The sequence below is a fragment of the Pleurodeles waltl genome, chromosome 1_2 (assembly GCF_031143425.1).
Source record: "Pleurodeles waltl isolate 20211129_DDA chromosome 1_2, aPleWal1.hap1.20221129, whole genome shotgun sequence".
Lineage (NCBI taxonomy): Eukaryota > Metazoa > Chordata > Amphibia > Caudata > Salamandridae > Pleurodeles > Pleurodeles waltl.
Window position 1 is genome coordinate 469843615 of NC_090437.1, and position 13419 is coordinate 469857033.

Below are 13419 nucleotides of genomic sequence, written 5' to 3' on the forward strand. Positions count from 1 at the left end.
TAGAGAGGACACGTCTTGCATGGAGTTGGAGTTAAACGAAACCACCAGTTGCGTGTCATCAGTGTAGGAGATTAACGAAAACCCCCTGGACTCCACCAACTCAGCCAAGTCGCAAGGTATATATTAAAAAGCGTAGGGCTGAGTGATGAGCCTTGTGGTACCCCACAGATTTTATCAAATTTGGCTGAGAGGTGTGATCTGTCTGACCTGAAAGGACCTGTCTTTGAGAAAAGATGTAAGCCAGGCCAAGGCCAGCCCCTCTATCCCCACATTTCTCATTCTCTGCCCCAACACCTCATGGTCCACAGTATCAAACGCTGCGCTAAGATCTAAAAGTATGACCGCTGTGATCTTTACTTGGTCCATACTCTTCCTTGCTTCTTCCAGGACGGCAATGAGAGCTGTTTCCGTACTGTGAAGGGGTCTGAACCCTGTCTGGGTGGAATGCAGGCAATTTGATTACAAAAAAGAGGACAACTGCTTGTTAATGTTTGTCAAGGATTTTAGCGGGTCTGGGTAGGAGGGAGATCGGTCTATAATTCTTCAACTCTGAGGCATCAAGAGTAGGTTTTTTTAGTAGGGGTTTCACTATGGCGTGTTTCCATAGTGCGGGAACTTCGCCCATGGAGATGGACTTATTAAGCATATTTGTTATTACTGGGCCAATAACCCTGGCATCTTTAGCAAGTATTTGCAGAGGGGCTGGATCTAAAGGTGAACCGGACTTAAGCGAGGATAAATGTGAGGAGACTTCCTCCTGAGAAATAGGGATAAAATGTGAAAGGGTAACCCTATTCTTTATAGGAGGAGGATCCTGACCTTCTAGATTGCGAATAGAATCTGGAAAATTAGAATAGATATCTGAGATCTTTTGATGAAAGAATCCCGCTAATTTATTGCTGTGCTCTGCTGAGGCAGCAATGGGAATCTCTTCACCAGGACCTGAATGATTTCCTTTAATCTCTGGAATACTGCTTTTGGCGATCCAGCGGATCTCCCAATTCTTTCTGTGTAGTAAGTCCTCTAGGCTTGTTTTATCTCCAGATGGTAAGCTCTAATCTCCTTTCTATAGAACTCCCTATCCGCCGGTCCATAGGACTTTCTCCACCTTCTTTCTAGCTTTTTACATTTTGTTTTTCAACAGGTGGAGGTGCAGAGTAAACCATGGGGAGCTTATGCTCTTACGTATACCTGTTTTTCCCTGTAGGGAAGTGTGAGGTCCAAACTATCTGTAATCCAGTTATTAAATTTCTCCGGCTCACAGTTCATCCCTTCAAAGGAATGAGGTTTCCGCATCTCCAATGCCATAGTCCACTCTTTAGTGGTAAGGTTATGCCAACACCTGCCTTTCTGCCTAACTGGATGTAGATGAGAATTCCTCAGCTTCATGGTGAGATTCAAAGGAATCGAAAAATGGTCTGGAAGGGGGAATGGGTGTTCCTATATCAGTCCTGACAAATTACTGAACACCAGATCTATTGTATGATCCATTTCATGTATGGGGCCCTTCACTAACTGTTCTAGCCCGAAAGCTTCCAGTTCACCTGGGGTCTTTTTCGTGGACGGCAAGTCCAAGTTCTCGGCATGGACAATAAAATACCCTAATATAGTGAAGTTAGGTCTCTTGTGGATTAAGTCGGCCATAAGATCCGGGAAGGAATTAAGTAAGTTTTCATAAGGCCCCGGGGGTCTGTACAGTTATACTCCCGAAAGAGTAAATAGAGGGTCCAGGGCCAGGGAAAACAACATAACCTCCCCATCAGATAACTGAAGAGGCTGAGACCCGCACGGGTGAGTAGCGCGCTTTATAAATGTTAATGATTTGATTTGATTTGAGAGGTCATCTTAAAGGTATCCTTATAAATTATAGCTATGCCACCCCCTCTAGAGGTAGTTCTATCAGCTCTTGCTATTAAATATCCTTGAGGTAAGGCTAAACTAATATCTAGCGCTGAACCTTCATGGAGCCAGGTTTCAGTAAGAAACAATGCTGAGGGCAGTGACTCACTTATAAAAAGATTTAAGTCCAATTTATGACGTGCCATAGAAACAGTTAATAAGAAAAAAGGTGAAGTACTTATTGGAAGCTGGCTGTACCTTAGCCTGAGTCTGGAGAGGTTGCCATTGACAGGTGGGACATCTCCAACCCATATGACGAATCTTCATGAAAGTTTTTTAAAAGTACCCTGTTTCATAAAATGTATTGGAGTGATCGGTCAAGCAGGGACTGAGAAAAAAGTGGAGTGGGGGTACCAAAATGCAAACCCCCATGCAATTTCTATAGACTTAATTGAAGCTAGATCTTGGTCCAGAAGAAGTGCCTTTTTGTGAGTTGGTGTAAATCTGTTTAGTAGCATTTGAGAAATATAGGTCCAAAAATGTTTAGCTATCTGGCCTAAGGAGCTTTTGTCACCACAGGAGTGCACTCACACCCTAAAGTAACTATAACTCGTACCCTCGCTATGAACTGCTAATTTCCTGACATCTTACATCAATTATGGCGTGTTTGAGTTATTGTTACTTTAGGGCAGCAATTATTATTAGTGATAACTATCACAGGTGAAAATTTCAGAGACAACATGGTGAATTTCAGCGTTTTTTTTAGTTTAAAACACCAAGGTATATATTGCTTTAACCTTTGGTTTTCTTTAATGAATTTCAAAGGTTATTTTTTGTTTAATGCAAATTAGGATACAATTAAAATTCCTAACTATAACGTCACTTTCATCTTTTTTTTTTGCAGTGAATGTGTGCGTGTGTGTGTATGTGTGTGTGTATATATATATATATATATATACACATATACATATATATATGTATTATATATACTCTCATTATTCACCATGTCACTATGTATACAGTTTTTTATTTGTTAAAAAAAAAAAAACACTGAAATATGCCTGTTACAGACCAGTCAATTGAATATGACGTATGCCCGATCATGTCCTGCTTTGACCTTCTGTATTACATTGGGACTTAGATAATCAATAGTAATTTGAATAATATTTTTCTTTAGCTCTCATGTTATCAACTATGTAATTTAATATGTTGAGAAATTAGGTTTGTTAGGTCAAAAGCAGTGCAGGATGGGGGTGCAAGTTATAATTAAATTACTAAACTGTAACTGGTGTATTGCAGAAACCTTTGAGTTTTGTTAACATTAGTTTTTGTCTCATTTCAATGCCTAACTATAATATAATTTTAAGCTTTGGTTTCCTCAGTGAATTTCAGGGGTTTTGATCATATTCTAACTTGGCTCAGTGCCCAACCCTCCGTATCAAGGCCTTAGGGAGGCTGCCCTCATTGTTCTTCCTCGTGACTAGGCCCTACAGTAAACCATGCACTAGCAGACAACCCTTAGTATGCACAAATCAGGTCAACCAAAGTTTTTACTATTTTAAAATTAGGGAGCTGCTAAGTGACTGATAAAATGGATAAGATGAGAAAACGATGAGGAAAAGGGATGCTTTTTCTGCTGACGTCTCCATCTTTAACTGTTTTTAGCCAATTCAAAATACCTTATGGCTTAAATTACTAAACACTGATACCTCCCCTCACATTTTAACCTGCTGGTTCCATACTGTGAACATATCAATGATTATTTACTTTAGACTTCTCTGTAGGAAAGTTTTAAATTCAACAGCCTCCTATTCCAACAAAATGCCATTCATGAATTCCTCACTTTTGTCTTGAATTCAAACATTTAGTAACCCGGTTATTAATTAGAATTTTGTGGTGAACCTACAGGTGATCACTAGAGAGTAAACTTAGACTGCTGCTGGTGTTTCACTCTCAATGCCAGAATGTTTTATTGACATGGATGATGAAGATATTTTAGAACTTAAAGAAAATGTATGCTGATTTTAGCTCTCTAGAGTAGCAACCATGATTTCTATGACAAAAAAAGCAATACTTTTTTTAGGTATTGCATTATCCTTTGCATAAAATGCTTTCAGTTTTATATCTTTGAATCCATTAAAATGACATTCAGGTATGCCACACTTTTGTCATACATAGAAGCTGTGAGGAGGAGGGATCGCCATCGTCCACAGGAACACCATCAGAATCTCAACACCAAAGACACCCTCAGCAGCGCCGAACACATGCACTTCCAAATCCACATCGATCCTAAGACCACCCTCAGGGGCACCCTCATCTACAGACCCCCCAGACCTTGACCTCAGTCAAAAAAAGACTCCAGCCACCCACACAGCCCTCAAGAACGACATCCGCAAGCACCACCAGCTCATCAGGGCCACCAAGAGATCCTCCTTCAAGGAACGTATCGACAACAACGCGCACAACAGCAAAGAGCTCTTCAACATTGTAAAGGAACTCTCCAACCCCAGTACCAACGACATCCCACCTTTGCTAGACCTCTGCGAGTCTCTCGCCACCTTCTTTCACCGCAAGATCACCGACATCCACGACAGCTTCAACAACATGACCTCACCAGCACCCACAAACACCTCCAACTCATCGCCCCCCAACCGCTCCAACCTCCTGCTCTCCTGGATACACGTCAACGACGCCGACACCATAAAAGTAATGAACACCATTCATTCCTGCTCTCCATCTGACCCCTGCCCGCACTACATCTACAACAGAGCGAGCTCCATCATTGCCCCCAACTCCGTTTGATCATCAATACCTCCTTCGAGACCGCCATCTTCCCGGAAAGCTGGAAGCACACCAAGATCAACGTCTTACTCAAGAAACCCCAGGCGGACCCCAAGGACCTCAAAAACTACCCGCCCATCTCCTTGCTTCCGTTCCCGGCAAAGGTACTCGAGAAGATCGTCAACAGGCAACTGTCCCACCAGTGGGAAAACAACACTCTGGACCCGACTCAATCCGGCTTTTGCAGCAATCACAGCACCGAGACCACCCTCATTGCAACCAACGACATCTAGACCCTCCTGGACAAAGGCGAAACAGCAGCCCTCATCCTCCTGGACGTCTTGGCCGCCTTTGACACCGTCTGCACACACCTCCACAATGCAGGGATCCGTGACAAGGCCCTGGACTTGATCACCACCTTCCTCACCGACAGAACACAGAGAGTCTGCCTCCCACCATTTCTATCTGAAGCCACCAAGACCATCTGCGGCATACCACAGGGCTCCTCCCTCAGCCCGTCACTTTTCAACGTCTACATGGCACCGCTCGCCAAAATAGTCAGATCTCACAACCTCAACATCATCTCTTATGCCGACGACACCCAGCTGATCCTCTCCTTCACCAACGACCCCGCCACAGACAAAACCAACTTCCACGAGGGAATGAAGGCCCTAACCAACTGGATAAAGAACAGTCGATTAAAGCTTAACTCAGATAAGACAGAGGTCCTCATCATCGGCCCCACCCCCTCCGCTTGGGACGCCTCCTGGTGGCCGCCCTCAGTTGGAGCCGCACCAACCCTCACCAACCACACCCGCAACCTGGTTTTCATCCTTGACTCATCGCTCTACATGACCCAGCAAGTCAACGCTGTCTCGACCTCCTGCTTCAACACCCTTCGCATGCTCCGCAAAATCTACAGGTGGATCCCTACCGAAACCAGATGGACAGTTGTCCAGGCCTTCGTCAGCAGAAGACTGGACTACGGCAACGCTCTCTACACTGGAACCACGGCAGCTCTCCAGAAAAGACTCCAACGGATACAGAACGTCTCTGCCTGCTTCATCCTTAACATCCCCCACCACAGCCACTTCACAGCCCACCTGAGAAACCTACACTGGCTTCCCATCAACAAAAGGATCACATTCAAACTCCTAACCCACGCCCACAAAGCACTCCACAACTACTGACCAGCATACTTCAACAATCGTCTCACCTTCTACACCCGAACCGCCCTCGCCACCGTCCCACGCATCCATAGGACAGCATCCAGTGGCAGATCCTTCTCATACCTCACGACAAGACCTGGAACACCATCCCCATCCACCTACGGCAGACCAAGTACCTACTGACCTTCAGGAGACTCCTCAAGACCTGGCTGTTCGAGCAGTAGCAGCTCACCCCCCCAAAGTGCCTTGAGACCCTCACGGGTGAGTAGCGCACTCTACAAATACTCTGATTGTTTGAGCTGCAGTAGAACACTAGGAAATCAACTGACACGCTGTTGCTGAGGTTAGAAGTACATGTTTACTCAGCATTTCAGACTTTCTTCTCACATGGCTGAGGAAGATAATTTGAAATCATACAAAATCTGTTCTCATTTTAGCTTCTGTAGTATCTTCCATAACGTTTATGAGAAAATCATGAGAACAAAACTGTTTTCTCAGAATCAGTCATTCAAATCCAGCATTTTTCACAAAATAAGTTTATGCTAGAACACACCACAATTTCTACCACTAGTATTGTGCCACCAACAAACAAGTTATATTGACTGGAATAAGCTATTTTTCTTCATTTGTGTTCCTTCTTTACCCTCAAAAACAGTCTTTCACTACAATGCATTTCAATGGGGACCATGTCCTCAGTCCTGTAATGACTACCACAAAATGAAAAACTGTTTTTCGTGACTTGCCAATCACGATTGGCCACTGTCTTTTAAACTGACCAATCAGGGCATATCTGGAAACCATCAGCCCAAATAACACTGACTTTTTCTGGTAGTTAATCCCCTTTATGCTTACCCTGAGCGTCTTTTCTTGAAAACTGCTGAACAGATACACCACATAATGAAAAGCATGCTTTCAGATCAAAGTTCTTATTTTCTGCCATATTTGGTGTAATTTCATTCACCTGTTTCTGTTTCTGTTTCTATATTGGGAAGTAAATTTCCTATTGGAATTAAAATAGGAAATCAATGTTTGGTACACCTCCCCCTTTTCCTTAGCCCTCTCTTAACAGATCAGTGTGAAATTTTCCATGACGGAGCCAAAGTGGATGAACTTTGTTAGAAACTTCATCTAGATTCGATGAAGAGTGCCAGAACTATTTAGATCTCGTTAAATAACAATGTATATAATGTATAATACACATTAGAAACATAATGCTAATATTTACTTGTGGGTGTATTGTTTTGGTATAGTTTGATGCCTGTGGTGCTTTAGCAAATTAAGCAGCCAAATATTAGTGCACTTTTATCAGTTAAATACATGCACAATGATTTTACTTATATTTTATTCACAAAATAAATATGGATAAATACCAATGAGATGGCTAATATGGTCCTCCATGCTGCATAATCCTAGGAGTGCTGACAATAGACCCAAAACCAATCTGTAGAGCTTTACCGTTACTATAGTAATACAATCTGGATTTCTCTAGCGACTGTGAAATGTGGCCATATTGAACTGTTCACTATGAAATAAGGGTTTTACTTATTTTCACGTTAAGGACATAAATGCTCAGTGAACAAAAATGTCTACCATGTTCTTTAAAACATGCACAGTTCGGGTAGTATTAGAGGAGACTTTTGTGGTTTTTTTCTATTGATTTCTCAAAACATTACTGACATCTGTGTATCCTCAAAATAAAATAAAATCATTATTTTTCTTTGGAAGGAAAATGCCCGCATTGCTATCTTGGAATCGGGAAGCTTAAGAATTCATAAGGTTCAAAGAGAAGATGAAGGGCAGTATCGATGTGTGGCCAAGAACAGCCTTGGGACTGCCTATTCCAGACCTGCTGTGCTGGAAGTGGATGGTAGGTGTTTCAGATACCTGATATGTTTTCCATTTGGTCTATCATTGTGACCATTTTTTAGCTTTTAAATGTCACTGAAAGGAAAGGGAAAGTATTTTGTTTCTTCACAGTAGGGCATGCTTTTAGGATATGCCAGCATCAGAAGGTAGTGGTCTAGCTATTTTAAAGACGAAGGGCCTTGTTAAGAAACTTCTCTTAAAAAGTTCTCAACCATTTAACTAGATATCTGACTATCAGGGAATTCACAAAAAACCCTAATCCTAGATTTCTCAGAGAGAGCTCTAATCTTAAACTCACTATCTAAGAGTTTGTAGTTTGGTGTCAGAGCCTGGACAGAAGCAAATAGGGCATGAACCCACCTCTCTCTTCACTGTTTTGAATGTTGCTATGGTAGACTAGACACAGTGGGCAGAATGCGCAACGGCAAGACAGAGAACACAACTTCTTGAGATGCTGTTCAGACCTCAACAGTCAGCTCAGTATCATCAGAAGAACCCCACTCAAGTGATGGCATTAAGCACTTAATTTTAAGTATGGTGGGAACCCTGTCACCAATACAGACTTGTACTAACATTATATAAAGACGCAGAATGGAAAGAAACAAAATATAGGCAGGTCATGAGTCCAGTTGCTTTCCCTCTTACTGGCACTCCCTCCAGTGTGTCTGTGATTATAACTGAAGAAGACCAGGAGAATTCACAGGCAACCAGAAGTGATAAAGCTGCTCCAGGTTGGCCATTGAGTGCCAAATGAAAGCCTTGCCATAGTTGTCTTTTGGAGAAACTCTCTGGACTTTGTCCTGGAGGTAAATCAATGATACTAATGTAGTCCCACTTTTGAGGAACAGTGCCAGTCCCATTCATGAGAAAGACATCCAGGAAGTCTCTACCTGCCTCTGGTAATCCTGGCATGACCATATTATGCAAGGTAAACCACTTCAAAGGTTGCAGAGTCTTTGAAATGAGATAAGGGTAACACATTTTCTTGTAAAATGGGGACCCAAGAATGTTTTCACTATTGTTTCTCTTAAGTATCAGATCATGGTGATAGAGCCAAGTGGCTTCAAGAAGGCTGGCAAACCCTGGAGCATAAATAGCAGCATTTTGCAACTGACCCAATGGTCCAGGTAGAGTACCATAATCAATGTTTCTATTTCCTGAAGTATATCTCCTGTGGTTAGGCTAGTTCCATTAACCCCACAAACTGGTCTGGACTATTTCTAAAGTCTTTACTCACTAGGTATGTTAAGTTGGTTTTGGGAAGCCTCCCCCATTAATATGCCAGAAGCATTAGAATCCACTAACGCTAAAATTGCCAGAGGGCCACCAGAACCTGTTCCAGGAGAAAACAGACAGCACAAGGCAGCAAGCCCTTATGGGTTCAAGAAAGGAAGGTAGAACTAGAGAAGAGAAAACACAGACAAGAAGTATTTTCTTCAAGCCCCCCCATTCCTCAAATACCTTAAATTGTATTAAAACTGTACCTTACCTAACTAAGCTACTATTCGGTTTGAGTGTCCTGTCTGCATTCTGCTCCCTTATGTTCAAGGTCTTCTAATGTAGATTCAAAACATTGCATTGAATTGTCAACACGATCAAATTATCTTTGCATTTGGTTACAGAATTAGAAATACATTTGAGACGTCTTTTACTTGCATCAGAGACATTTAACAAGGGTAAAACATTTTCTCAACACGCGATTTCTGTAAAGCCAGTTATTTTTCACAGTACTATTTATCTCCCCTTTCCTGATCTCCCTGTTCCATTCTTCTCCACAAAGTCTGCTATGGGCCACATACCAGAAGCCTGGAGCCACTACTAGTTATAGAAAGTTGGGACTGTCATATATTCACTTATAGAAGGTTTCAGTTACTGAAATGCTTTAAGTTATACTGTTATGGTCATAACCTAAAAGATGGGACAGTATTCATAATTCTACTACCACAAAAGTAATAGATATACACATAGGCCTATATTTGGAAGGGTTTTCAACTTTTCAGGCATCAGATGATGGCACATATGTTTAAGTATGTGGTTAAAATCTTTTTTTATCCTCGTCGGCATAAAAAAGATTAACATACTTTAATATCAAATATAATTAGAAGCCATAAAGCCCTGTGCAAACATACTTGCTGCATCAAAAGTATTTGAATGTGTTAGGCAATTCTGGATTTGTTGAACTTTCACAAACATATGTAACCAAATTACGAAATAAATTAGAAAGTTGCAGCCTGCAGAAAGTTTCTTTACAAGGTGATGAAAATGTCACAGCATTTACTGACTTTAGCTAATCATTAAAAAGATATAAAGTCATAGATGTGTAACTGCGAATAAGGTAACTATAACTTGTGCCCTGTCATGTAGGTTTTTTCTTCAAAAGTTTTACTGCAAATATTACCTGAATATTATGACACCTTTGATAACATCATTGAGTGCCGTAATTTGTGAGGTAATTAGCATTGCATGGCGAGGTGCTCAAGTTAGTTATCTCAAGTAACTATAACATGTGCTCTAAGGTAATTATAACTAACAGTTGAATTTCTATGGTTTTGTACATTTAAAATGGAGCCTAAATATAATTTCCCTGTAACGTTTGAAATTCACCTAAAAAAACAAAAAAATAACAGATTTTTAAGTTCTATTTCCTCACTATATCATCCTTGTAACCTTTGTTTTTAATAGTGAATTTCTACGGTATTTTTAATGTATGGTAATTTTCATTACTTTAAGTTAATCCAACCACAAACTGCCACGCACAGCCTTCAGTTTTTTTTTTTTTTAATTTTTACTGTTAATTTGCGATGATGTAATGAATTTGGGGTACAAAATGTTTTGAAAAAAATACTTTTTGCTCTGGCGGGGGTCCCTGTGGGTCCCCAGCACTAGAGCTGAGGGATCAGGGTTTCTTTACCCTGGACTCTTCCCCTTTTTTGTGTGTTTTTTGGTGGGAGATGGCTGACAACACATCCTGGTTGAAGTGTTGTCTGCCAATCAGAGCTCTGCATTTCCCTGCAAAAGCTCATTATTCTCGAAGTCGTCGCGGCCAGAAATATGCACATTTATTTTCTCTTTAATTTCTCAAAAACTACTACAGAACTGATTTACACTAAATAAGAGAAAGCATAATCTGGGTATCGAAAGCTAGCTTTCTGCCAATAATTCCGTCCAGTGGTTCAGGCCTAGTCTTGTTCAAAGGTCCTATGGGAATTAACATGGGAAAAGCAACTTTTTTTTAACCCCTTTTTTTCTTGGCTCCTGCTTGATTGGTTTCCCCAAAACTTTGCGTGCGAAACAAGATTCACTGGCAGATTATTTTTTGAAAATTTTGTGAAGATTCGCCGAACAGTTTCAAAGATATAGGCAAGTCATTTGAATTGGTAGAGGCATGTTAGCCCATACTTACGAGTAAATATACACTCAGAAATGGTGAATAGCAAAGAAGTGTAGGGGATTACACCTAGCTTTAGTTGTAAATATACATGTGAGTGAATATACTCATGTATAGCTCTTGGCTAATAGACCCGTTGAAGGTATTTTTGGGTTTAAATTTTTCATGTTGCAAACAACAAAGTATTAAATATTTTTATGATGCATTCAGGTTGTAAACTTTCAAATAATATCTTTGCAGTTGAAACAAGCTTAATATATGCTTTAGAACTGTGTTTATTAATATGTTTTTGTTAGGCTACATTTTTGTAAAAACAGATAAATTAGTTAAATGAATGCCGTTTTCCTACTGTATTTTCGCTCCTGCGTTCACCCCTTCTATCTGGTCTCTCTGCGTTTAATTTCTACTCACAGGCTTCACAGAATCATAATCCTTGCCAGTTATATGAGCTGGGCATTTAATCACAGCAGTCTCTTGGGGTTAACTGCAAAGCCTGTAACACTTTCATCACATATTCTCCATCGCCGATAGGGGTACCAGGTGACTTATGAATCCCCTCTGTAGCCTTAATTGCCCAAAACCATGGACCACACCAAAGCAATCCTGACTATCTGTAAATAATCACTCTTGTAAGGGCAATTCATTCTGCCACCTGTGCAGAGGTACCACCTCAAAGCCAGGAGGCTTCTACCACTTCTTGAATTCTTCGAACAGAGTAAGCTGCTCTCAAAGTTACCTCATTGTCTTGTAAGCATTTGCTGTCCACATAAATGACATAATCGGGCTCTTCAAGAGGTGGTTCTTTGACATCTGGTCTAGGCTTGGTGTATAAATCCTTAACACCCAGGCAGTCATGCTCAACTTCATCCCCATCAATTTTAATTTCAGTTTTCAGGGAATAGTAACAACGTAACTGGATTGAGTGTTTGGCATCTCTTAAGCACACCCTTATCAGCCCCAAATATTTGTTGTTTGTATTTTGTAAGTCTGCTGTTTTGTCAAATAATGTGTTTAGGTATGGGTGAACAAAATTTCCACTGAGTTAGGGACCATCACGGTATGATCTCATATCTCTCAATACTGTCACCAACTGTTGCAACTGGTTTAAGGCAGCCAGGCAGTCCTGCGCAAAATGCTTAACAGTAGTTGAAAAATATGCCACAGGTCTTTATGAGCCTCCGTGTAACTGAGCAAGCACTGAGAGAGTGCAGCCCTCCCTCTAACTGTAAAACAATGTGAAGATTTTACTGTAATCATGCATCCCAGTGCCAGACAAGATAGACTTTTTCTCCACTCTAGGAATGCTTTCAAGCAAACAATGTCCCATGCAAAAAGAGCAGATCAGGCATATCTTTGTGTGTCAGCCTCAGTAAAGGCTAAGCCACTAGGGAAAAGTTTGATATCCACTGTCTGCAGGAGCCAGCCATTCCCAGAAACATTCTGGCCTCTCTCTGAGTTCTGGTTGGGCTCATCTTCAGTATTGTTTCTATACTCTTGTCACTCCATCTCATTTCCTTCTTAATAGGACTTCTTTTTGACAGTATCGTAGTTCGCGTGGGGGCACTGTGTGTCCGTGTTCAGCTAATCGATTTAAAAGTGCAATTTTGTCCCGTTTACAAGCTTTTTATGTACTTGATACCACAAGCAGGTCATAAACGTACTGCACAAGAACTGATTTGCAAGGCATCTGCAGAGTCTCAAGATTCTTTTTCAGGAGCTGATTAAAGATTGAAGGCTCTCTGTATACCCATGTGAACTCAGCACCATGACAAACCTCGCTCTCTAAACACAAATGAGAACACAAATTGACTTTCTCTATTGCTTTGCATAAGGACAAAGGGCAGGCCGAGATCCACAATTATAAACCATTTTGCAGTACATAGAATTTGAAATTGTGTTGTTTGCTGAATTCCGGACAACATGGAACAACTATATTAATTCTTTAAAGATCCCTGTACAAATCTATATTTCCCATTGGGATGCTGTAAACTCATAATGGGCAAACTGCAAGGACTTGAAACAATTTCTTTCAAAATTCCTTGTTTTAACATGCTCTCAATCAATGGAGTTCTTCCAGTTATCATCTCAGGTGTTAAATTATATGGCGCTGTTCACAGGAAAAATGTGTTTGGCTTTATTGTGATTCGGACTTGTTCTACACCATTGATTAGTCCAATGTATTTTCCTGAAACATTCCATACTTCTTATTTTACAGTATCTTGTAGCTCGGTAACTAAATCCTCTACCCTGTAATACTGTTCTTACAGGGTACAATCTTACAGCTGTTTCTTGTTGGACTATTTTAACTTAAACATCTTCATCATGTGTTTGAAATTCAACACCATCCAGTGTGCAGTAAATGGTGCAGTTTAACTT

At 40.9% G+C, this 13419-nt stretch overlaps 1 protein-coding gene across 1 annotated transcript in view; it reads left to right on the plus strand.

Annotated features, from left to right (window-relative positions):
- MUSK (muscle associated receptor tyrosine kinase) overlaps positions 1 to 13419 on the plus strand; it is a 595710-nt gene that overhangs the window by 277452 nt on the left and 304839 nt on the right. Inside the window, exon 5 of the mRNA XM_069240929.1 lies at positions 7515 to 7656. Within this exon, the coding sequence (XP_069097030.1) occupies positions 7515 to 7656 (142 nt within the window). The remainder of the gene's footprint in view (positions 1 to 7514; positions 7657 to 13419) is intronic.